Source organism: Pristiophorus japonicus, chromosome 6, assembly GCF_044704955.1.
Source record: "Pristiophorus japonicus isolate sPriJap1 chromosome 6, sPriJap1.hap1, whole genome shotgun sequence".
Classification (NCBI taxonomy): Eukaryota; Metazoa; Chordata; class Chondrichthyes; family Pristiophoridae; genus Pristiophorus; species Pristiophorus japonicus.
Genome location: NC_091982.1, coordinates 254993186 through 255016612, shown reverse-complemented (window position 1 = coordinate 255016612; position 23427 = coordinate 254993186). Strand labels below are relative to the sequence as shown.

Genomic DNA, 23427 nt, shown 5'->3' with positions numbered 1-23427 from the left:
AGGCCCTGAAAAGAACCCGACGCGTAGAACGACAGTGCCGTGGTGACTTTGACCTCGACGGACAGTGCGGTCCTGACAGGCTGCAGATCTCCCCTTATGAGCTGGCATACCTCAGTGATAACCTCTTTGTGGGAGCGCAGTCTCCGAAGGCATGTGGTGTTGGGTAAGTTGAGGTAAGGCTGCTTCTCCCTGTACTTGTGGGGGTTGTAACGTCTGGTCCTCCTCAGTCTGGACGTCTTACATTGTGCACATGATGCTGTGGAGCGTACCTTCTGCCATCTCGAGTCTGCAGTATGTAATTGGTCAAGAGAGGGTGTGAAAGGTCAAGCCCCATCGATTGGTCACAAAGAATGTATGTCCTGACGAAGACACCTATTAAATTCCAATCGTTCACAGTATGATAAAGATGTTTGTTCAGATGTTCACATCACCATCAAACACCTCCAGAGTACATCCGAACTCCCCCGAGGTTGAAGCAGAGCAGCCTTTTAAATGATGTGACATGTGATTTAGAACATGGTGTCTATACCGCTGTGAGTGGTTCCGATTAGTTCCACTTTTTCCCGGCGGTTTTTTGGGCGAGCGATATTGTGGGCGAGATGTGTGCGAGGTAGTGAAAGTGACACTGGGCGATCTCCTGGGGGTTAGTTTTGGCAAATGTGATCTTTACGACAAAATAAAGTGGGCGGTCGGTATTATTGAATGTGGTGGTAAGCCACCTTCTTGAACCGCTGCAGCCCGTGTGGTGAAGGTGCTCCCACAGTGCTGTTAGGGAGGGAGTTCCAGGATTTTGACCCAGCAAGGATGAAGGAATGGTAATATATTTCGAAGTTAGGATGGTGTGTGAGTTGGAGGGGAACCTGGAGGTAGTGATGTTCCCATGCGCCCGCTGCCCTTGACCTTCTAGATATTAGAAACATAGAAAATAGGTGCAGGAGTAGGCCATTCGGCCCTTCTAGCCTGCACCGCCATTCAATGAGTTCATGGCTGAACATGCAACTTCAGTACCCCATTCCTGCTTTCTCACCATACCCCTTGATCCCCCTTGTAGTAAGGACTTCATCTAACTCCTTTTTGAATATATTTAGTGAATTGGCCTCAACTACTTTCTGTGGTAGAGAATTCCACAGGTTCACCACTCTCTGGGTGAAGAAGTTTCTCCTCATCTCGGTCCTAAATGGCTTACCCCTTATCCTTCGACTGTGACCCCTGGTTCTGGACTTCCCCAACATTGGGAACATTCTTCCTGCATCTAACCTGTCTGAACCCATCAGAATTTTAAACGTTTCTATGAGGTCCCCTCTCATTCTTCTGAACTCCAGTGAATACAAGCCCAGTTGATCCAGTCTTTCTTGATAGAGGTCGCAGGTTTGGGAGTTGCTGCCGAAAAAGCCTTGGCAAGTTGCTGCAGTGCACCTTGTAGATGCTGCACATGGCAGCCACGGTGCACCAGTGGTAGAAGAAGTGAATGTTTAAGGTGGAGGATGGGGTGCCAATCAAGCGGGCTGCTTTGTTCTGGATTGTGTTGAGCTTCTTGAGTGTCGTTGGAGTTTCACGCATCCAGACAAGTGGAGAATATTCCATCACACTCCTGACTTGTGTCCTGTCGATGGTGGAAAGGCTTTGAGGAGTCAGGAGGTGAGTCACTTGCCGCAGAATACCCAGCCTCTGACCTGCTTTTGTAGCCACAATATTTAAGTAGGAGATTTTTCGGCGGGGGTCAGCAGGTGTGTTTGGTGGCTGGTCGGGTCGAGAACACTACTTTCCCAGATGTTGGGTCTGGCAATGCTGAACAGACATAACACGCAGCAGCGGGGAGGCAATATAGGTTACTATGACTTTGCTAACAGCCTATTAAAAAGAATTTTGAGCTGAACTTATCATTTTACCAGGTTATCCACGGGGTTTACACTGCTTGGGGATCACGTCAAGTAAGGACGTGGGGAGCTGTGTGACAATGAATTTATTTCTCTACTTGACAGCTAAAAGCTCCCATCTCACAGCTGTTCACTTTCCAAGATCAAAAGCTATCCAGGATCACCTCATTGGAACAACCTCTCTCACCATTAACAGATCACTTCTGTTATCTCAAGTTCACCTGCCATCTATTACATTAGCATTGGTGCCCTTGAAACTATCTCATCTTGGCCCTCAGAATCTCACCACGATCAGCCCAACACCAGCAGCACCAGGCACACCAGCACCACTAATAACGCCGACCTTCTCCGCAATCAACTGATGCTGCACAGGACACAGGGCATCAGCACCTGACCACGTTGCTGCCCGGCATGCCAGGATGTCTTCACCATGGCCAGATTTACTTCACTTGATGCTGTACACTCTGGCTGCCACATGATGCACCAGGTTAGCACCACCCCACACCAACATAAAGCATCCCTACAATGCCCAAGCCATTCCTTTCACACTCATCACCATTCACTGCAACTTCCAAAGGTGCATACAAATCTGTCCAAGAATGCAAAGTGTTGAAAATAAAGATTTCAATGTTTGACAGCACATTAATAGCAACTTTACATGAACATTGGCTAAAAGACCCAAGTGCATACCCTTGTGTGTTATTAGTTGGTATGATTGGACTAGGATAAGGGTGAGTATGAGGGGTGGCTAGTGAGATGGGGAAGTGATAATGTAGATAGAGAGGGATGGGTGGAGGTGCAAGGCAAGTTGGTGTGAGTAAGGATGTGTAGGAGTAGGGTAGGGAAGGCAGAGTACTGGGAATGTGATGAATGGCACAGCAGAATGTGGCTGAGTGTGGCTTTGCAGTAACATTTTGTGATCCATTGAGATCATTGAAAGGTTTGCACCACTGCAGCCTGATCCTCCTGATGACATCCCTGCTTGTGTCCTTATGTGCAATGTGCAATCAGGCTGCGTTGATCACCTAGGGAGGTTTCTTCCGCCCATTGGAAGGGAAGAGAACCTCGTTGCGTGCTGTGACTCCCTCCATAAGCGTAAGTAAGGATGTGTAGGAGTTGGGTAGAACACGGACAGCACAACTATCAAATAAAGAAACCGGCTGAGGACGTGTCATAAAATGACATTATTAGACCCGCTTCCTTCAATTGGCCGGGAAACGCAGTGGGCGGGCTCAACAAGCACAATCAGCGTAAAATCATTCCAGAGCGGGCTGGAGCCAGCAGTAGGTTGGGTCCCCCCACCAACCCCTCCGCACTAGACCGGCCGAGGTAGTGGAATTTGCTTCTTAAGTGTTTGGCCCAGTTAAGTTTCTGGTCAATGGTGAACCCTCAGGATGTTGATAATGGTAATGGATTCGATGATGGTAATGCCATTGAATGTCAAGGGTAGGTGGTTAGACTCTCTGTTGTTGGAGATGGTCATTGCCTGGCACTTGTGTGGCACAAATGTTACTTGCTATCTATCAGCACAAGCCTGAATGTTGTCCGGGTCTTGCTGCATGCGGGCACGGACTGCTTCATTATCTAAGGAGTTGTAAATGGAATTGAACACTCTGCAATCATCAGTGAATATCCCCACTTCTGACCGTATGATTGAGGGAAGGTCATTGATGAAGCAGCTGAAGATCGTTGGGCCTAGGATATTGCCCTGATCAAATTCCTGCAGCGATGTCCTGGGTGTGTGATGATTGTCTCGAACAACCACTTTGTGCTAGGTATGATTCCAGCCAGTGGAGAATTTTCCTCGATTCCCATTGACTTCAATTTTGCTTGCAGTGTCGGCTGTGGCTTGGTTGGTAACACTTTGGCCTCCGAGTCAGAAGTTGCAGGTTCAAGTCCCACTCCAGAGACTGGAGCACAAAAATCTAGGCTGACACTGCAGTGCAGTGCAGAGGGAATGCTGAACTGTTGGAAGTGCCGTCTTTCGGATGAGACGTTAAACCAAGGCCCTGTCTATTCTTACAGGTGGACGTAAAAGATCCAATGGCACTATTTTGAAGAAGAGCAGGGGAGTTATCCACTGTATCCTGGTCAATATTTATCCCTCAAATTAACATCACTAAAACAAATTATTTAGTCATTATCACATTGCTGTTTGTGGGAGTATTCTCTGAGCAAATTGCCTGCCTGTGCTCACGCCACCTCTAGAATTCAGCTCTTTTGTCCATATGTGGACCAAGGCTGCAATGAGGTCTGGAGCAGAGTAATCCTGGCAGAACCCAAACTGAGCATTGGTGGGTGCTGCCTGATAGCAACGTTAAAGACCTCTTCTATCACTTTGCTGATGATTGAGAGTAGAGTGATATGGCGATAATTGGCCAGAATTGGATTTGTCCTGCTTTTTGTGGACAGGACATACACACCTGAGCAATTTTCCACTTTCTCGGGTAGATGCCAGTGTTGTAGCTGTACTAGAACAGCTTGGTTAAAGATGTGTTAGTTCTGGAGTACAAGTCTTCAGCGCTACAGGCAGGATGTTATCGGGGCCTATAGACTTTGCTGTATCCAGTGCGCTCAGTCATTTCTTGATATCACGTGGAGTGAATTGAATTAGTTGAAGAATGGCTTCTGTGATGGTGGGGACCTCAGGAAGAGGCCGAGATGGATCATCCACTCAGCACTCCTAGCTGAAGATGGTTGCGAACACTTCAGCCTTGTCTTTTGCAGTCACGTACTGGGCTTCGCCATCAGTGAGGATGGGGATGTTCATGGAGCCTCCTCTTCCAGTTAGTTGTTTAATTGTCCACTACCATTCACGACTGGATGTGGCAGGACTGCAGAGCTCTGATCCGTTGGTTGTGGGATTGCTTAGCACTATCTATAGCATGCTGTTTCCGCTGCTAGCATGCATGTGGTCCTGTGTTGCATTGCAGCTTCCCCAGGTTGGCATCTCATTTTTAGGTCCCCTTGGTAATGTTCCTGGCATGCTCTTCTGCATTCCTCATTGAATCAGGGCTGGTCCCCTGGGTTGATGGTAATGGAAGAGTGAGGTATATCTCAGGTTACAGATTGTGGGGGAATACAATTTTGCTGCTGCTGATGGCCCACAAGCATTTCACGGATGCCCAGTTTTAAGCTGTTAGAACTTTTCTGAATCTTTCCCATTAGCACCATAGTAGTGCCACGCAACATGATGGAGGGTGTCCTCAGTGTGAAGATGGGTCTTCGTCTCCACAAGGACTGTCAATATGGTCATGGACAGATGCACCTGTGACAGGTAGATTGATGGGAACAAGGTCAAGTCGTTTTTTTTCCTCGCGTTTGTTGTCTCACCACCTGCCACAGGCTGTCTGGCAACTATGTCCTTCAGGACACGGCCAGCTCGATCAGTAGTGGTGCTACTGAGCAATTTTTGGTGATGGACATTGAAGTCTGCCACCCTGGGTACATTCTGTGTCCTTGCTACCCTCAGTGCTTCTTCCAGTGTGTTCAACATGGAGGAACACTGATTCATCAACTGTGTGAGGACAGTAGGAGGTAATTAGCTGCAGCTGATGGACCACATTGTCTCATAACTGCTCCACGAAAATTGCTTCTAATCAGCACTTGTGTGCTAAACCTGCAGGTTTCTGGTTCAGCACCTCCAGGCAAGTTCAAATTATGGTAATCAACAATTAGGACCAAAATTGTGTGCTAAATCCAGACTTTCAAACAGGCTAGTCTTATTTGCAGTCTACCAACTTAGCTCCCATTTTCACCCTTTGGCCATAATAACCCACAAACTGTTTCACAACTGATGTTTGTTGCATGTGACTTCAAAAATCTGCTTGAGAGATCAACTGAGCTGTTTTACATTTACTTGACTGAAAACAGGAGGGTAGAAATGACTGCCGGCGATATTATTATATGGCCTCTTAATGTACTCATGTTAAATTCCTCTATCTGCTATTTTAGTGATAGAATGATACAACACCAATGGAGGCCATTCGGCCCATCGTGCCTGTGCCGGCTCTTTGAAGGAGCTATTCAACAAGTCCCACTTCCTTGCTCCTTCTTCATAGTCCTCATTTTTAAGTGTTTATCCAATTCCCTTTTGAAAGTTATTACTGAATCTGCTTTCACCAACCTTTCATACAGTGTATTCCAGATTATAACAACTTGCTGTCATGTCACCTCTGCTTCTTTTGCCAATTATCTTAAATCTATGCCTCTGCTACCGACCTTCTGCTACTGGAAACAGTTTCTTATTTTCTCTATCAAGACCATTCTTAATTTTGAACACCTCTATCAAATCTCCTCTTAACCTGCTCTGCTCCAAAGAGAACGACTCCAGTTTCTCTCGTCTCTCCAAGTAACTCAAGTCTTTCATCCCATTGGAGTAAGTCTCCTCCAAGGTCTTGACATCCTTCCTAAAGTATGGTGCCCTGAATTGACCACAATACTCCAACTGGGGCATAACCAGTAGTTTATAAAGATTTATTATAATTTCCTTGGATCACATATGCCTTTTCAACAGCCTCCTCCAAAGACTTGTGTACATACACTCCCAGATCTCTCTATTTCTGCAACCCCTTTAAAATTGTACCATTTCGTTTATATTGCCTCTCCTCATTCTTCCTACTAAAATGAATCACTTCATGCTCAACTGCATTAAATTTCATTTGCCATGTGCTTTCCCATTTCACCAGTCTGTCTATATCCTCCTGAATTCTGTTACTATTCTCCTCACTGTTCACTATATTTCCGAGTTTTGTGTCATCTATAAAGTTTGAAATTATGCCCTGTATGCCAAGTCCAGGGGCTGAATTTTCACCACCATTCTGGGCTGTACTTTTGGCCTACGCTGTTTTTTTTTAGGAGCAGACTAAAATCCGCAAGTTTCGCCAAAGTTTCTGCACCGTTCTAAAGTAGGTATGTCCGATATTTTTAGTTCCCGATTTTTTGATGTCACTGGGGGCGGAACCTGCCGGGTGCACCATTTCTGGCCAAGTTTGACCAAGTACGGTTTCTTTCTAAAACAGTACACCGCACCCTTCTGAAAAACGTTCCCTACATTTAAGGAAATCAGCACAGAGAAGAGAAAATCAGCACAGAGAAGACGCCATTGTTTTAGCCGAGCCTCAGACATGGCACCGGCAGCCCGGGATGACAACAGCACCGAAGTGGGGGGGGGGGGGGGGGGTGAGGGGGGAGGGGGGCATTCAGCCCGGGATTGCAGCAGCACCGGGGGGGGGGGCCTTTCGGAACAGCGATCCTGCCAGCCGCCGTTCTGTGCCTCGAGCCTGGTGATCATCGGAGAGGGGACAAAGCCAGTTTGTTGCAGAGCTAACAATAAATAGTGAATATTGCCTCCAGTCTTCATTTCATCCCTTGTATTTTGTGCTGTGTTTGCCCCAAATCTTTGCCTTGAGCGTCACATCACCATAGAAACTGAGCCTTGTGATGTGCTTGCGCAGACCAGGGTGTGGTCCATGGACTAGTCATGCAACTAAGAAAAAACAATGAGGGCGATCCTAGCAATGCCTCATTTATTAAGAGTGTCTTGCTTCATGGCTATGCAAAGGAGAAGATTAAGAAGTCAACAATATCTCAGGAACCAGAGAGCTCGAAGAATGATGGCAAGGAGGCCTTACCCGGATCGGGTGTACAGGGAGAGGCGCTCATACCTGCACCTGAGTGAGGCAGACTGCATTTGCAGGCTGCGCTTTCAGAAGGAGGTGATCACAGAGATCTTACAACTGATCAGGGCAGATGTGCAGCCTAGAAGTGGGAGGAGGACTGCACTACCCATAGAGGTCAAGGTGACTGTAGCACTTGCCTTCTATGCCTCCGGCTCGTTCAAGGCTTCAACTGGGAATGTATGCTGCATCTCACAGCATGCAGTACATAGCTGCATTCGACAGGTCACGACTGCACTGTATACTCGCAGGGACAACTACATCAAGTTCCCCACGTCCGCCCAGGCAATGCGCGATAGGGCTGTGGGCTTCTCGTGGATTGCTGGCTTCCCCAAGGTGCAGGGGCGATTGACTGTACCCACATTGCCTTGCAAGCACCTTTGAACGATTCAGAGGTTTACAGAAACAGGAAAGGGTTCCACTCACTAATGTTCAGCTGATCTCCTACGACATGTATCGCATCATAGCAGTTAGTGCCAGATACCCAGGGAGCACTCATGTTGCGTTCATCTTACGCATCTTATGCCATTTTTCAGCAGCAGCCAGAAGGGTGCTGGGGGACAAGAGTTACGGGCTCGTCACCTGGCTCATGACCCCACTATGCAATACCCGGACAGAAGCCGAGCGTTGGTACAACATGTCCCACAAAACCACACGCAGCATCATTGAGAGGACAATTGGAATACTAAAGCAGTGTTTCTGATGCCTGGACCATTCTGGAGGCTACCTGCAATACGCCCCTGAGATGGTCGGTCAGTTCACTGTCGTGTGCTGCATGCTGCACAACTTAGCCATCATGAGGCAACAGGCACTGGAAGTTGAAGAGCAACCTCAGGCAGCAGGAGTTGAGGAGGACGACAAGCAGGCTGACGAGGAGGAGGAGGAGGTGGAGAAGCAGCAGCAGCAGGAGGAAGCCATGCCACTACCTCAACCCTAAGGACGACGGAGGAGGAGTGAGGGCCCTTCGTGCACCTATCGCCATTGCAAGAGACTTGCGTCAGTGGCTAATCCTTGAACGCTTTGCTGTATGAAGACTGAGCGACATGTTTGATCATTCACCATGTTGCTTGACTGTTTGTTGCGTTAATTTAAAGAATAATGTCACCATATTGGTTGACTGTTGCGTTAATTTAAAGAATAATGTCACCATATTGGTTGACTGTTGCGTTAATTTAAAGAATAATGTCACCATATTGGTTGACTGTTGCGTTAATTTAAAGAATAATGTCACCATATTGGTTGACTGTTGCGTTAATTTAATGAATAATGTCACCATGTTGGTTGATTGTTACATTAATTTAAAGAATATGTTCATGATTCTGGTTTAATTGAAAAAAGAATTACATTTATTAAACATTGTACACTTGTACTTAACTTAAATAAAAATATTTTTGTTACAAACTTTAAGCTTTTCCATTAAGATCACTTACAAACTTGCTTTTCAAATTACATGACTTAAAAACTTTAAACTTTTAAATTAAGATCAGTTAAACATAACAACAGTAACAACAACAGAAAAAACAAACTTTAGCTGCAGCCATCTCTCCTCCCCCTTAATCCAAGACTGCACGCTGACGCGCTTGCCCTTGCTGCCTCTACCCTTGGCCGGTGATGAAGGCCTTTCCCCGCTGGAACCAAGTTGCTTTTTTCGAGCACCTCCTGGACAGTGCTTTTCTTGTTGGTGGGTGTGAGCCCTCAGAGACGGCATTGTGGAAGGCCCAGCTCGGGCCTCCTCAGCCTCTTTCTCGGACTGTGGATGCACCGGCACACCACCTGAGGTTGGTCTGGGGTTTGGAGTGTGAGTGTCACCAGTTGAATTAGTCATTCGCCGCTGGCCAATTAGAGCCTGGACGTGTTCCCTTATTGCCGCAGCTAATTCCGACATTCCCTCCTTAATCTGTCCTGACAGTGTATCAGATACCTTCGACATTCCCTCCCTAATGTGTTGCGACAATGTTCCCATTTCTCCCGAGAGTGTCGTTACTTCCGAGGACAATCCCACTATCTCATGACCCACCCCACCCATGGTGTCCAGGAGTGATTGGGTAGTCTCAATGCTCTCCCCACTCATTGTCATGATCTGAACCACATCTGTTGGATCCTGCATTTCAGGAGAGCACTCTCGAGCTCTCCTTCCTCTCCTCACCCTGCGTGTGGTTCGCTGCAACCCACTGGGATCCGCAACCTTGGACTGTGGGACACCATGAAATGTCCCATCGCTCGTAGCAGTCCAGAAAGTGCTTGGCACATCCCTATGCGGCACCACCTCCTCCAGATTCAGTGTCAGTCTCAACATTGGGGCCTTCCCGCTCCCCCTGATCCTGCTGCTCATTCTCGTCCTGATCTTCCTGTGGAAGTTCTGCATTAAAGACTTCATCCTGGTCAGGCTCCTCCGCAAATGATTGTTCTTCTGTGGCAGGTGTTTGTGATTCCTCTGGGACAGGCACAACTTCTGCAAAATATAACAGCAGATGATCGGTTAGTAGCAGGGTAGAGGGCAGGGTGGCATGAGTAGGCTCACACAGCGCAGGCTCATTTGAAGTAACACGATGAGTGATAGCACATTGCCAGTTCACTGGATATATTCAAGAGGGAGTTAGATATGGCTCTAATGGTTAAAGGGGATCAAGGGGTATGGAGAGAAAGCAGGAAAGGGGTACTGAAGGAATGATCAACCATGATCTTATTGAATGGCGGTGCAGGCTCGAAGGGCCGAATGGCCTATTCCTGCACCTATTTTTCTATGTTTCTATAAACCAAAGCGTAGCTGACGGAGAGGACATCCCATAAACTGAAGCGTGGCTAGCCCATGCAGGACTTAAGATTTAGCCAAGCCAGACTGTGGAATTTGCAGTACTTACCCTCTCTCTGTAAGCTGGGCTCAGCTTGTGCGCTGGTTGTTGACCTTCGAGAGCCAGCACCAATCATACCAGCAATCCTCACTTCCAGGGGTGTCAATGGGTGCACATTTGCCGAACCTCCTCCAGTTATTGTTAGCTCTCTGTGTATGTGTGCCACCTTCCTCTGCAAAGATGAAAATAGAACTTTTTAAAGAGAAGGAGTCTGCTGTGGTGGCACACACAGTTGGTCACATTTACAATTGTAATTCCAGTGCATAAATGAAAATATTGCTTACCATTTCTTTGAGCTTTACTTTAACTGAATCTTTGTTCTGAAGTTTGTGCTATCTGCTCTCAATGATAGAAACCAGGGCCTCAGTTTCATCTGCTTGAAAATTCCTGGTCTTTGCCCCATGATCCATATTGCAGCAGCTCCGATTTTTCTACTCACAAGCAGCTCTGAAAGTGCGCGGGCACACCACATGCCTCACGTGGAAAACGTGAATTTTTTAGGGGTGCCTTTCAGCCCGGGATAGCAGTGACACGGGCTGGAGTAGAGGGCCGTTCAGCCTGGGATAGGAGTGGCACCGGCTGGAGTAGAGGGCCATTCAGCCTGGGATAGGAGTGGCACCGGCTGGAGTAGAGGGTCGTTCAGCCTGGGATAGGAGTGGCATTGGCTGGAGTAGAGGGCCGTTCAGCCTGGGATAGGAGTGGCACCGGCTGGAGTAGAGGGCCGTTCAGCCTGGGATAGGAGTGGCACCGGCTGGAGTAGAGGGCCGTTCAGCCTGGGATAGGAGTGGCACCGGCTGGAGTAGAGGGCCATTCAGCCTGGGATAGGAGTGGCACCGGCTGGAGTAGAGGGTCGTTCAGCCTGGGATAGGAGTGGCATTGGCTGGAGTAGAGGGCCGTTCAGCCTGGGATAGGAGTGGCACCGGCTGGAGTAGAGGGCCATTCAGCCTGGGATAGGAGTGGCACCGGCTGGAGTAGAGGGTCGTTCAGCCTGGGATAGGAGTGGCACCGGCTGGAGTAGAGGGCCGTTCAGCCTGGGATAGGAGTGGCACCGGCTGGAGTAGAGGGCCGTTCAGCCTGGGATAGGAGTGGCACCGGCTGGAGTAGAGGGCCGTTCAGCCTGGGATAGGAGTGGCACCAGCTGGAGTAGAGGGCCATTCAGCCTGGGATAGGAGTGGCACCGGCTGGAGTAGAGGGTCGTTCAGCCTGGGATAGGAGTGGCATTGGCTGGAGTAGAGGGCCGTTCAGCCTGGGATAGGAGTGGCACCGGCTGGAGTAGAGGGCCATTCAGCCTGGGATAGGAGTGGCACCGGCTGGAGTAGAGGGTCGTTCAGCCTGGGATAGGAGTGGCACCGGCTGGAGTAGAGGGCCGTTCAGCCTGGGATAGGAGTGGCACCGGCTGGAGTAGAGGGCCATTCAGCCTGGGATAGGAGTGACACCGGCTGGAGTAGAGGGCCGTTCAGCCTGGGATAGCAGTGACACGGGCTGGAGTAGAGGGCCGTTCAGCCTGGGATAGGAGTGGCACCGGCTGGAGTAGAGGGCCGTTCAGCCTGGGATAGGAGTGGCACCGGCTGGAGTAGAGGGCCGTTCAGCCTGGGATAGGAGTGGCATTGGCTGGAGTAGAGGGCCGTTCAGCCTGGGATAGGAGTGGCACCGGCTGGAGTAGAGGGCCATTCAGCCTGGGATAGGAGTGACACCGGCTGGAGTAGAGGGTCGTTCAGCCTGGGATAGGAGTGGCACGGGCTGGAGTAGAGGGCCGTTCAGCCTGGGATAGGAGTGGCACCGGCTGGAGTAGAGGGCCGTTCAGCCTGGGATAGGAGTGGCACCGGCTGGAGTAGAGGGCCGTTCAGCCTGGGATAGGAGTGGCACCGGCTGGAGTAGAGGGCCGTTCAGCCTGGGATAGGAGTGGCACCGGCTGGAGTAGAGGGCCGTTCAGCCTGGGATAGGAGTGGCACCGGCTGGAGTAGAGGGCCGTTCAGCCTGGGATAGGAGTGGCACCGGCAGGGGTCCTTTTGGCCCGGGATAATAGCGGTGTCATTTTCCGTTTCCAGCCCAGCCTCAGCCCTTGGTCAGTTTCAGTTTCCAGCGTCAGCCCTTCACAGCGTCCCTCGTTACCCTGGCAACATCAGTTTTTAGCATAGGCCTTAAGCTCCACCCACAGAGCTTAAGGCCAATGTGCACCGCTCCAAGTTGAAAATTAATTCCAGCGAAACTCGGAATTTTTTTTTTGGCAGTCGGGCCACAAAAAAACAAAATCGGACGTACCTCTTCAACTGTGCCAAAAATCATCCATGTGGAAAATTCAGCCCCAGGTCACTAATATATATCAAAAAGAGCAGTGGTTCCCACACCAACCCCTGGGCGACATCATTGCACATTTCTCTCCAGTCCGAAAACAAATGTTCACCATTACTCTCTGCTTTCTGTCCCTCAGCCAATTTTGTTTCCACACAGTCACTGGCCCTTCACTGACAACCCTGACCTTGAGCTGTGACAGTCTATGATCTATAGTGAACTATTTTAATATTGTAAACTCAACAGGTGTTAGATGATAAGATAGTTATATGTCTTATATTAATAACAAGAAGTAATGTAATGAAATATTTCCTTTATTTAACTCCTAAAATAATTTTAAACACAGAAAAATGAAAGTCAACTCATTACAATGTGTACCATTAGACTGAGCAGGATCAGGGTTTCTTTTCATGCTAAACTGAAATTTTGCTTTCAGTCATGGTGGTGCCAATGAAGCTGAGGGGATTGTGTACTGAGTAAAAATAAAGTGAAATGAAAATGAAATTGGAGGTGAATCAGTAGAGGCAGTTTTGTAGTACAGGTTGTACCCCTCCAGTCCGGGGCTCTTTGGTCCGGCTACATGCCTGGTCCGGCATCATTCCCGGCGGGGGTTGCGAGCCGCACTGTGTCCTGGGGCTGGCTGCTCCACCTCTCTCTGCCGCCTCTGGTGCTCCCTCCGAGGCCGGGTCAGTGTGCTGCATCCTGGGACCGGCCGCTTCTCCTCTCCCCGCTGCTTCCTCCCCGGTCGGGTCAGCATGGAGAGGGAGCGGGGAGTGCGACGGCGGGCAATCCAACCCAACTGGCAGTGGCGGGCAACCCAATTGAGATAATTAGCAGGTGGTTTGCAGGCACTCAAGAGCCTTTTTTCACTTACTTTTTAAATTTCCCTGCATGGCCACGGGATTCACGTAGCTCGGGAACCACGTCTATCAACCTGAGGCGGGAGTTCCGTGGCCATTGCTCCAGCTGATTACTTGACAGCATGAAAAACAAACCAAAATAAAAACATGTTGATTACATCAGCTTACAGATGGATGGAGATTCTGTTCTACTTGAAAAGCCACTGGTAAAGGTTAATTCAGAAATTCCTGAAAGAATGTGAGTGCTGAAGGCTCCCTTCCTACCCTGGATGGTGAGGGAAGTAAGTTTTTCACTGGCCATTCTCAGCTGTTGCCTTCCTAATCAGCAGTAATTGCAGTGATTTGATCTGCACTATAAAAAAATGACATATACCATTTAAGTACATCTTTGTGTTGTTTCTGGTCAGGTTTTTTCTCACAGTATACTGTGATTGTCCAGTTACAGATTAAACCAAGTCATCAACCGTAACAATTTAGAATGTGGAACTCGCTACCACAGCGAGTGGTTGAAGCGAATAGTATAGATACATTTAAGGGGAGGCTAGACAGGCATATGAGGGAGAAGGGAATAGAGGGTTATGCTGATAGATGTAGATGAGGAAAAACGGGAGGAGGCTCGAGTGGAGCATAAATGCCGGCATAGACTGGCTGGGCTGAATGGCCTGTTTCCGTGTCATATATCCTATGTCATTTAATTCTCATCACTCATTTCACTGGTTTAATTTGCTTTCAGTCCCTGAATATAACTAATGTAATTTTTCAGCCTGAGACTTTGGGGGTGAATTTCTGCAGAGGTTCTCTCACTTGTCCATTGTTAGCTTCAATGGAAGAGTTGCAGAAATCCCAGAAACACATAAGCACTACTTACACTGTTTATCAGGGTTTCCGAAGCTCTTCCGCTGAACTTGCATAAGAATGTAAATCCACCCCTTTACAATTACGTTTAAAATCTGCTTAATTTTATATATTACCTATACACACATACATCATTTATTTGTGCCAGTTACTGATACAAAGGTCTATAGATTTGTGCCCGAAGCACCAATAACTTCCCAATTAATGTACTTTTTAAAATTATGTTCTTGATTGTATTTGTAGATGGTATCATATTACTCAATATTATTTAAATTTTTCTTTTTCACTCATATATAACTTTTATTGTCAAATTTTTACCACATAATATTTCTGTGAAGCGCCTTGGGATGTTTCACTATGTTAAAGGCACTATATAAATCAAGTTGTTGTTGTATATTATTGTAGAGTAACGATTCAACACCCACTTCGTTAGATTAAACTTAAAATGTAATGTGGTCAGGGTCCCTTTAAGGATTCCGGCTGAAAATGCGTCATGAATGACGTCATCAGACCCGCTCCATCTAATTGGGCCAGGTAACGCGCTGGGTGGGCTTAATAGGCCCCATTAGGGTAAGTTCACTTTCAACAGCGGGATGGAGCCAGCAGCGGAGGTCACAACCCGCCACGGACGCTGTCCACATCGGCCCACCCAGGTAGGCAACATTCCGGCCTTTATTTCACAAGACAGACAGTCTGATTTTAAAAATCTTACAGCTTTAAAAAAATGATGGACTTAGCCTAGATAGATATCGTACATTCTTTTGATCTGCTGCTAATAATATAAATGACAAAGTTAATGAAAATAATGAATTGCGTGAGGTATTTGATGCAAACTTGACTGTAGTCTGAAGTACGTGGGCCCTGTTTTTGCCAGGAAAGCCACTGCAGCAGGCTGAGGTTTATAGTGTATTCCGAACTATTTCTTTTGTTTCAATATTTTGAGATGCATTTCAACAGCACCCTCTATTGGTTACAGCAACATTATACAAAATTTTCCAAAATCAAAATTGTGTTTATTACTGGCTACAGGGATTTCCAAAAGGCGTTTGACAAAGTGCCACATAATAGGCTTGCCAGCAAAGCTAATGCCCATGGAATAAAAGGGACAGTGGCAGAATAGATAAGAAATTGGCTAAGTGACAGGAAACAGAGAGTAGTGGTGAACAGTTGTTTTTCGGACTGGAAGGCGGTGTTCCCTCGGGATCGGTACTGGGACCACTGCTTTTCTTGATGTATATTAATGACTTGAATGCGAGTGTACAAGGCACAATTTCAAAATGTGCCGATGACATAAAACTTGGAAGTATAGTGAACAGTGAGGACGATAGTGATAGACTTCAAGAGGACATAGACAGGTTGGTGGAATGGGCGGACACGTGGCAGATGAAATTTAACGCAGAAAAGTGCGAAGTGATACATTTTGGTAGAAAGAATGAGGAGAGGAAATATAAACTAAAGGGTACAATCCTAAAAGGGGTGCACGAACAGAGAGACCTAGGGGTATATGTGCACCAATCGTCGAAGGTGGCAGGGCAGGTTGAGAAAACAGTTAAAAAAGCTGACGGGATCTTGGGCTTCATGAATAGAAGTATATAGTACAAAAATGTGGAAATTATAATGAACCTGTATAAAATACTGGTTCAGCCTCAATTGGAGCATTGTTTCCAATTCTGAGTACCTCACTTTAGGAAGGATGTGAAGGCCTTGGGGAGAGTGCAGAAAAGATTTACAGGAATGATTCCAAGGATGAGGGATGTCAGTTATGTGGATAAATTGGAGAAGCTGGGGTTATTCTCCTGAGAGCAGAGAAGGTTGAGAGGAGATTTGATCGACGTGTTCAAAATCATGAGGGGTCTGGACAGAGTAGACAGAGAGAAACTGTTCCCATTAGCGGAAGGGTCGAGAACCAGAGGACACAGATTTAAGGTGATTGGCAAAAGAACCAAAAGCGACATAAGAAAAAACTTTTTTACACAATGAGTGGTTAGGATCTGGAATGCACTGCCTGAAAGGGTGGTGGAGGCTATCTCAATCACTGTTTTCAAACGGAAGTTGGATAAGTACCTGAAAGAAAAACATTTTCAGGGCTACGGGGAAAGGGCGGGAGAGTGGGATTAGCTGTGGTGCTCTTTCAGAGAGCAGGCACGGGCTCGATGGGCCGAATGGCCCTCTTCCGTGCTGTAACCATTCTATGATTTTTTTAAACTTAATTCAAATATATTTTTCTCAAGCAGAGATATTCGTATTGGGGAAATGAACACTTTTTACAAGTCTAGACACTCGAGACTGAAGTTTCTCCTGTCATCTGCCTGATTTTGTGGCAGTAATTTGGCAGGCAGGTCGAAGGGTTCCATTCCCTCAGAGCTCTGCCATTTTTGCATTTGAGCTATTTTCTACTGTCATTTCCGGTGACTGGTAGAGGAATCCACCAATATTTGGTGGATGCATGTAAATGAGTTGGTGATGTCACATGTCTCACTTTCCATAATTCACACTTAATGATGCTGAATCAGAACACCAGCATAAAACTGGTGTCCAGGATTGCTCAGTATTACTTTGAAGGTGGGGTAAGAAAGAGAGTTTTAAAAGTACTAGGTTTTCACTGTTGCCACCTACTTTTCCATTGCCTTTCTACTACTTGCTACCAATTGCCACCATCCCTGTTTCAGACAGTGCACAATGGAATGCTTAATGGGAATTCCTTGTTATCATCACATATTGGAAGAGAAGGAGGAACAGCGGAGGATGAACAGGCTGAGAAGACTGCATTTAAGGCTCTCTGCTGGTACATTAACACCATCCCCCACCCCCTCCCCTCCACCAGATTATACAAGCAGAGATGCTCCTACCTGCATTTGGCCAAGGAGTGCCTGTGGAGGCTTTGCTTTCGAAAAAAGTGAGTTACACTACATGCTATTAATGGACTTGCAGCCATTCTCATGACGTGCATCGCTCTGTCAAAGGTTGTTAAGGTCACAATGACCCTTAACTTCTAATCCATGGTGCTATTCCAGGCTGCTACTGGGGACAACTGTAATATTAACCTAACACTTGTGTACAGATCCACCAAGTAAGTCACAGGTGTATTGTTCTCTTAAGCTAGCAATTTCATGAGCTTCCCCATAAACAATCGGCAGCAATATGACAGGATACTGCAACTTAACCGCGAGGCAGGATTTCCCAAGGTCCAAAGAATCATATATTGTACCCAGGTGGCAATACATACCTGCTTTATCAATGTTAATATGTATATTCCAATGCCCAGCCTATTTGCAACCAGCAACAATCCATCATAAATGAATACTCACTTTCAGTGATATCTTTATTTTATGGAACTTGACCATGCCAGTGATCTTTGCCAGGCACCATGGCAGAATGTGTCTCTCCTTAAAATGCTACAACAAGGGGCATTTTCCATTAAAGTCATCACAGAGCACAGAATTTGCTTTTTTGAACCCACATTTCAGGAGCCTGGATCAATCTGAAAGCGTTCTGAAGTGTTTCAGCGACTCATGATGGTTTGCTGTATGCTGCAAAATGTCACTATTTGCCAAGACCCCCATGGAGTGCAGGGGTATCAGCAGCATCAGCAACATTAAAAAAAAACAGTGATGGACAACCAGCGCCTGCTGCAAAACATTCATTTGGGAGGTCTCCCCTTACACAGAAACAGGCCATTCGACCCAACTGGTTCATGTCAGTGTTTGTGCTCCACATGAGCCTCCTCCCACCCTACTTCATCTAATCCTATCAACATATTACTGTATTCCATTTTTCCTCATGTATTCCTCTATTTTCCCCTTAAATGGATCTATGCTATTTGCCTCAACCACTCCTTGTGGTAGCATGTTCCACATTCTAACCACTCTCTGGGTAAAGTAGTTTCTCCTGAATTCCTTATTGGATTTATTGGCGCCTACCTTATATTGATTGTCCTTATTTTTGGATTCCCCACAAGTGGAAACATCTTTTCTACGTCTACCCTATCAATCCCCTTTATAATTTTAAAGACCTCTATTAGGTCACCCCTTAGCTTTCATTTTTCTGGAGAAAAGAGACCCAACCTGTTCAATTTTTCCTGATAGCTACAACCTCTCAGTTCTGGTGTCATCCTTGTGAATCTTTTTTGCACCTTCTCCAGTGCCTCTATATTCTTTTTGTAACTTGGAGACCAGAACTGTGCACAATGCTACAAGCATCTGTAACAAAAGGACTTTGCCTGAAACATCAACTTTTTTCCTTTCTTTACAGATGCTGCCTGACTTGCAGGGTGGACTGACAGTGACATAGTAATTCACTGTTTTGAATTGTGTGTGGAGTGTCAGTACTTACAACAATGGGAACTCTCATGTCAGAAAATGAGTCATTAACTATAGTTAGGTCCATAGTAAGACATAAGCAGCATCAAGTGAATATTTTCATTGATTTGCCTCCCATTGGCCATGATAAACAATGTATGACAAGATTTAAAACTAAATTATTCTCACTTTTCAGGCTTCTAAAATATATAAAAATGTTTTTACCTTTTCAAATTGTCTGGATGTTTGGGAAAGCCTGGCAATGTCCTCAAGCTCCAAAAATGAAATTATATACATGAGCAGGCCTTTAGGAAGGCGTTCGAGATAATCAAACCGATGTTGACACAGGTTACAAATGTACTTGAGGATTTCATTGCCAAAAATTACAGAAATGTGAACTAAAATTCAAAACAAAGAAAAAGGTATTTAGAAAATATCATTGCAGTAATCATTATTTTTCACCTTATTCTTTATAGAAATATGATTTTGTTAAAGGTTGCAATATCTGGGGTGGGGTGTGTGTAAAGCCTCTGCGATGAATGCTACAGCCGTGCTTGTGGCTGAGGTCTGGAAACTCGATATAAAAACCGAGAAATTACTTGGACCCTTAGAAGGAGGCAGAAGAGGAGTGGAGTGAGACTTTTGCTCATTGCTTAGGTCTCACCAGCACTCTGTTCCAAATTGAAAGGGGGAGATCTCTGCCCTTATTGGGCTGAAGATTGGAGTATTTTTCCCCCCAGTCTCCACAGAGAATATTTGCTCACCCACATGAACAGATCCATTGTCACCATGTTAAAAAATTTCCCATAGCGACTTTGTTAATAGTAATTTTCTCTGGTGCCAACCCAAGCTTATTTTTGCAATATGAGAAAGAATTGGATACTGCTCTAAAGAGCAAGTCTGATTTTGATGCACTGTTTCTTGGGAAATTTTCAAACTCATACATTTCAACTCAGTCTACAGAAAACTTTAAACATACATAATCCTGTGCCTGCTTATTTTCACTTACCCTAGCCATCCATATGTTATTGCAACCGCCTCAGTAAACATTGTGTAAATTTGGATAGGTTTTGCCTGTCTGATCTCATGGTGTTAGTGGTGGGATTGAAAAAATTAATAATGGTTAATATTTAACGACAACCTATTCAAAGTTTAGAATATCTGTTTGCTTTTTGTCCTATGATTGTTTGCTAAATTTAAACACTATTGTGTGCAAGGTATGTGCTCCATCACACGGTGAAAATGACTAGTTTCGTGAAACACATCACTTCAACATTTTTTTAAAATTAAGTTCATAACCAACCTCCTCCCTTCCACAATTGCTGTCAAAGTTTAATTTTAACCCATAAAATACAGTTTCACAAGATAAACACCCAATCAACACTTATTTTCCATGCTTTTCAAGATTGTCACAACAAGGTTTGATTAACTGTGGTTGTACTTGCAGAGTGCACTGATCAGAATTGGCAAATACTTCAAGGTCATCTTTGAAAACCCATCTATGTGTGAGAATGACAATTGCAGGATTAAAAAAAATACAATCTTTCTAAAAGTCAGTGTAAAAAGTTTCAGTCTATAGCAATGTATCTACATAAATTGTGATGAAGCCATGAAATTGGTCTTTTTTTAAATGATGAGAGATTGGGAAATGTTGGCATTCAGAGGGATTTGAATATCATAAGAACATAAGAAATAGGAGCAGGTGTAGGCCAAACAGCCCCATTCAATAAGATCATGGCTGATCATCGAACTCAACTCCACTTTCCCGCCCGATCGCCATATCTCTTGATTCCTCTAGACCCCAAAATCTATCGATCTCAGTCTTGAATATATTCAGAGACTCAGTATCCACAGCCTTCTGGGGCAGAGAATTCCAAAGATTCACAACCCTCTGAGTCAACAAATTCCTCCTCATCTCTAAAATGGCCTACACCTTCTCCTGAGACTGTGCCCCCTAGTTCTTGACACACCAACCAGGGGGAAAAAAACCTCTTAGCATCTACCCTGTCAATCCCCTTCAGAATCTTGCATGTTTCAATGACATCACCTCTCATTCTTCTAAACTCCAGAGAGTAAAGGCCCAATCTACACAATCTCTCAACATAAGCCCTCTCATCGGGCGAGAAAGTGGAGTTGAGTTCGATAATCAGCCATGATCTTATTAAATGGGGCTGTTTGGCCTACACCTGCTCCTATTTCTTATGTTCTTATGATATCCAAATCCCCCTGAATGTCAACATTTCCTAATCTCTCACCATTTAAAAAAAAACAATTTCATGGTTTCATCACAATTTATGTAGATACATTGCTATAGACTGAAACTTTTTACACTGACTTTTAGAAGGATTGTATTTTTTTTTTTAAATCCTGCAATTGCCAATCTAGTTAACCTCTGCTACACCACCTCCAGGGCAAGTATATCCTTCCTTAGATAAGAAGACCAAAACTGTGCACGGTCCTCCAGGTGTGGTATCTCCAAGGCCCAAGCAAGACTGCCTTACTCTTGTACTCCAACCCCTTTGCAATAAAGGACAACAGGCCATTTGCCCTCCTTATTGCTTGCTGTACCTGCATGCTAGCTTTCGGTGTTTCTTGCACAAGGACATCCACATCCCTCTGAACACCAACATTTAAAAGTTTCTCACCATTTAAAAAATATTCTGTTTTTCTACTCTTCCTACCCAAGTGAATAACCTCACATTTCCCTACATTATACTCCATCTGCCACCTTACTGCCCACTCACTTAGTCTATCTATATCTCTTTGCAGACGCTTTGTGTTCTCCTCACAGCTTACTGTCCCACCTAGCTTTGTACCATCAGCAAACTTGGATACATTACACTTGGTCCCTTCATCTCGGTCATTAACATAGATTGTAAATAGCTGAGGCTCCAGCACTGATCCTTGTGGCACCCCACTAGTTATAGCCTGCCAACTTGAAAAAGACCCGTTTATCCCTACTCTCTGTTTTCTGTCTGTTAACCAATCCTCTATCCATGCTAATACATTACCTACAATCCCATGAGCCCTTATCCTGTGTAATAATCTTTTATGTGGCACCTTATCGAATGCCTTTAGGAAATCCAAATATTCCACATCCACTGGTTCTCCTTTATCTACCCTGCTAGTTACATCCTCAAAAAGTTCTAATAAATTTGTCAAATACCGTTCTCTTTCTTAAAACCATGTTGACTCTGCCTAATCATGTTATAATTTTCTAAGTGCGCTGATACCACTTCCTTAACAATGGATTCCAGAATTTTCCCAATGACTGATGTCAGGCTAACTGGCCTGTAGTTCCCTGTTTTCGCTCTCCCTCCTTTCTTGAACAGCGGTGTTACATTTGCTACCTTCCAATCCGCTGGGACCATTCTAGAATCTAGAGAATTTTGAAAGATCAAAACCAATCTATCCACTATCTCTGCAGCCACCTCTTTTAGAACCAGAGGATGTAGGCCCTTGGGGCCAGGGGATTTGTCTGCTTTTAGTCCCATGAGTTTCTTGAGTACTTATATGAATTACATTAAGTTCCTCACCCTCATTAGACCCATGGTTCCCCACCATTTTAGGTATGCTTTTTGCATCTTCCACTGTACAGACAAATACAAAATATTTGTTTAACTTTTCTGGCATTTCCTTGTACACAAATCACAGAAAGTTAACATGCAGGTACTTGAATTAGGAAAGCAAATGATATGTTAGCCTTTATTATAAAGGAATTTAGGGGCTGAAATTGTTCTCCGCCCCATTTAGGGGGAATAATTAAAATTATTTGTTGAATTACTGCCCCAATCAATGAGGCGGGGAATAGAGGGAAAATGCCCTCTTTTCTTGTGAGAAATCCTTGGGGCAGGAAGGCGAATGGAATGTTGGCCTTCATTGCGAGAGGGATGGAGTGCAAAAGCAGGGAGGTCCTGCTGCAACTGTACAGAGTATTGGTGAGGCCGCACCTGGAGTACTGTGTGCAGTTTTGGTCACCTAACTTAAGGAAGGATATACTAGCTTTGGAGGGGGTACAGAGACGATTCACTAGGCTGATTCCGGAGATGAGGGGGTTACTTTATGATGATGATAGATTGAGTAGACTGGGTCTTTACTCGTTGGAGTTCAAAAGGATGAGGGGTGATCTTATAGAAACATTTAAAATAATGAAAGGGATAGACAAGATAGAGGCAGAGAGGTTGTTTCCACTGGTCGGGGAGACTAGAACTAGGGGGCACAGCCTCAAAATACGGGGGAGCCAATTTAAAACCGAGTTGAGAAGGAATTTCCTCTCCCAGAGGGTTGTGAATCTGTGGAATTCTCTGCCCAAGGAAGCAGTTGAGGCTAGCTCATTGAATGTATTCAAGTCACAGATAGATAGATTTTTAACCAATAAGGGAATTAAGGGTTATGGGGAGCGGGCGGGTAAGTGGAGCTGAGTCCACGGCCAGATCAGCCATGATCTTGTTGAATGGCGGAGCAGGCTCGAGGGGCTAGATGGCCTACTCCTGTTCCTAATTTTTATGTTCTTATGAGTTGGGAGCGGAACGGTGTCATCAGCGCCGCGCTGAGCATGTCAGCATGACACGTACGTGCCGCGTCACGCTGACGCTTAGCTACATCCCTCCCCTTCACTTAAAGGGGAGGGACGCTGCGAGGCCTATTTGGCATCCACTGGGTGACGGCCGGACCCAAAAGGGGGTACCGGATTACCTGTTGGCGGCCCGGCCGCA

At 45.7% G+C, this 23427-nt stretch overlaps 1 protein-coding gene across 4 annotated transcripts in view; it reads right to left on the bottom strand.

The window, feature by feature from the left end:
- Positions 1-23427, bottom strand: part of fbxo36a (F-box protein 36a) — a 100751-nt gene that overhangs the window by 5013 nt on the left and 72311 nt on the right. The window contains exons 3-6 of one of the 4 annotated variants that reach the window (XR_011593675.1): positions 18938-19110; positions 13574-13665; positions 10417-10579; positions 8919-10007 (exon numbers count right to left, since the gene is read on the bottom strand). Coding sequence is in view for 3 of the 4 variants with exons in the window: in XM_070883863.1 (XP_070739964.1) it covers positions 10549-10579; positions 13574-13665; positions 18938-19110 (296 nt within the window). In the remaining variant the exon portion in view is untranslated. Of the gene's footprint in view, positions 1-8918; positions 10008-10152; positions 10580-13573; positions 13666-18937; positions 19111-23427 lie in introns of those variants that run through there. The other 3 variants (XM_070883863.1, XM_070883862.1, XM_070883861.1) reach the window with 3 other exon arrangements.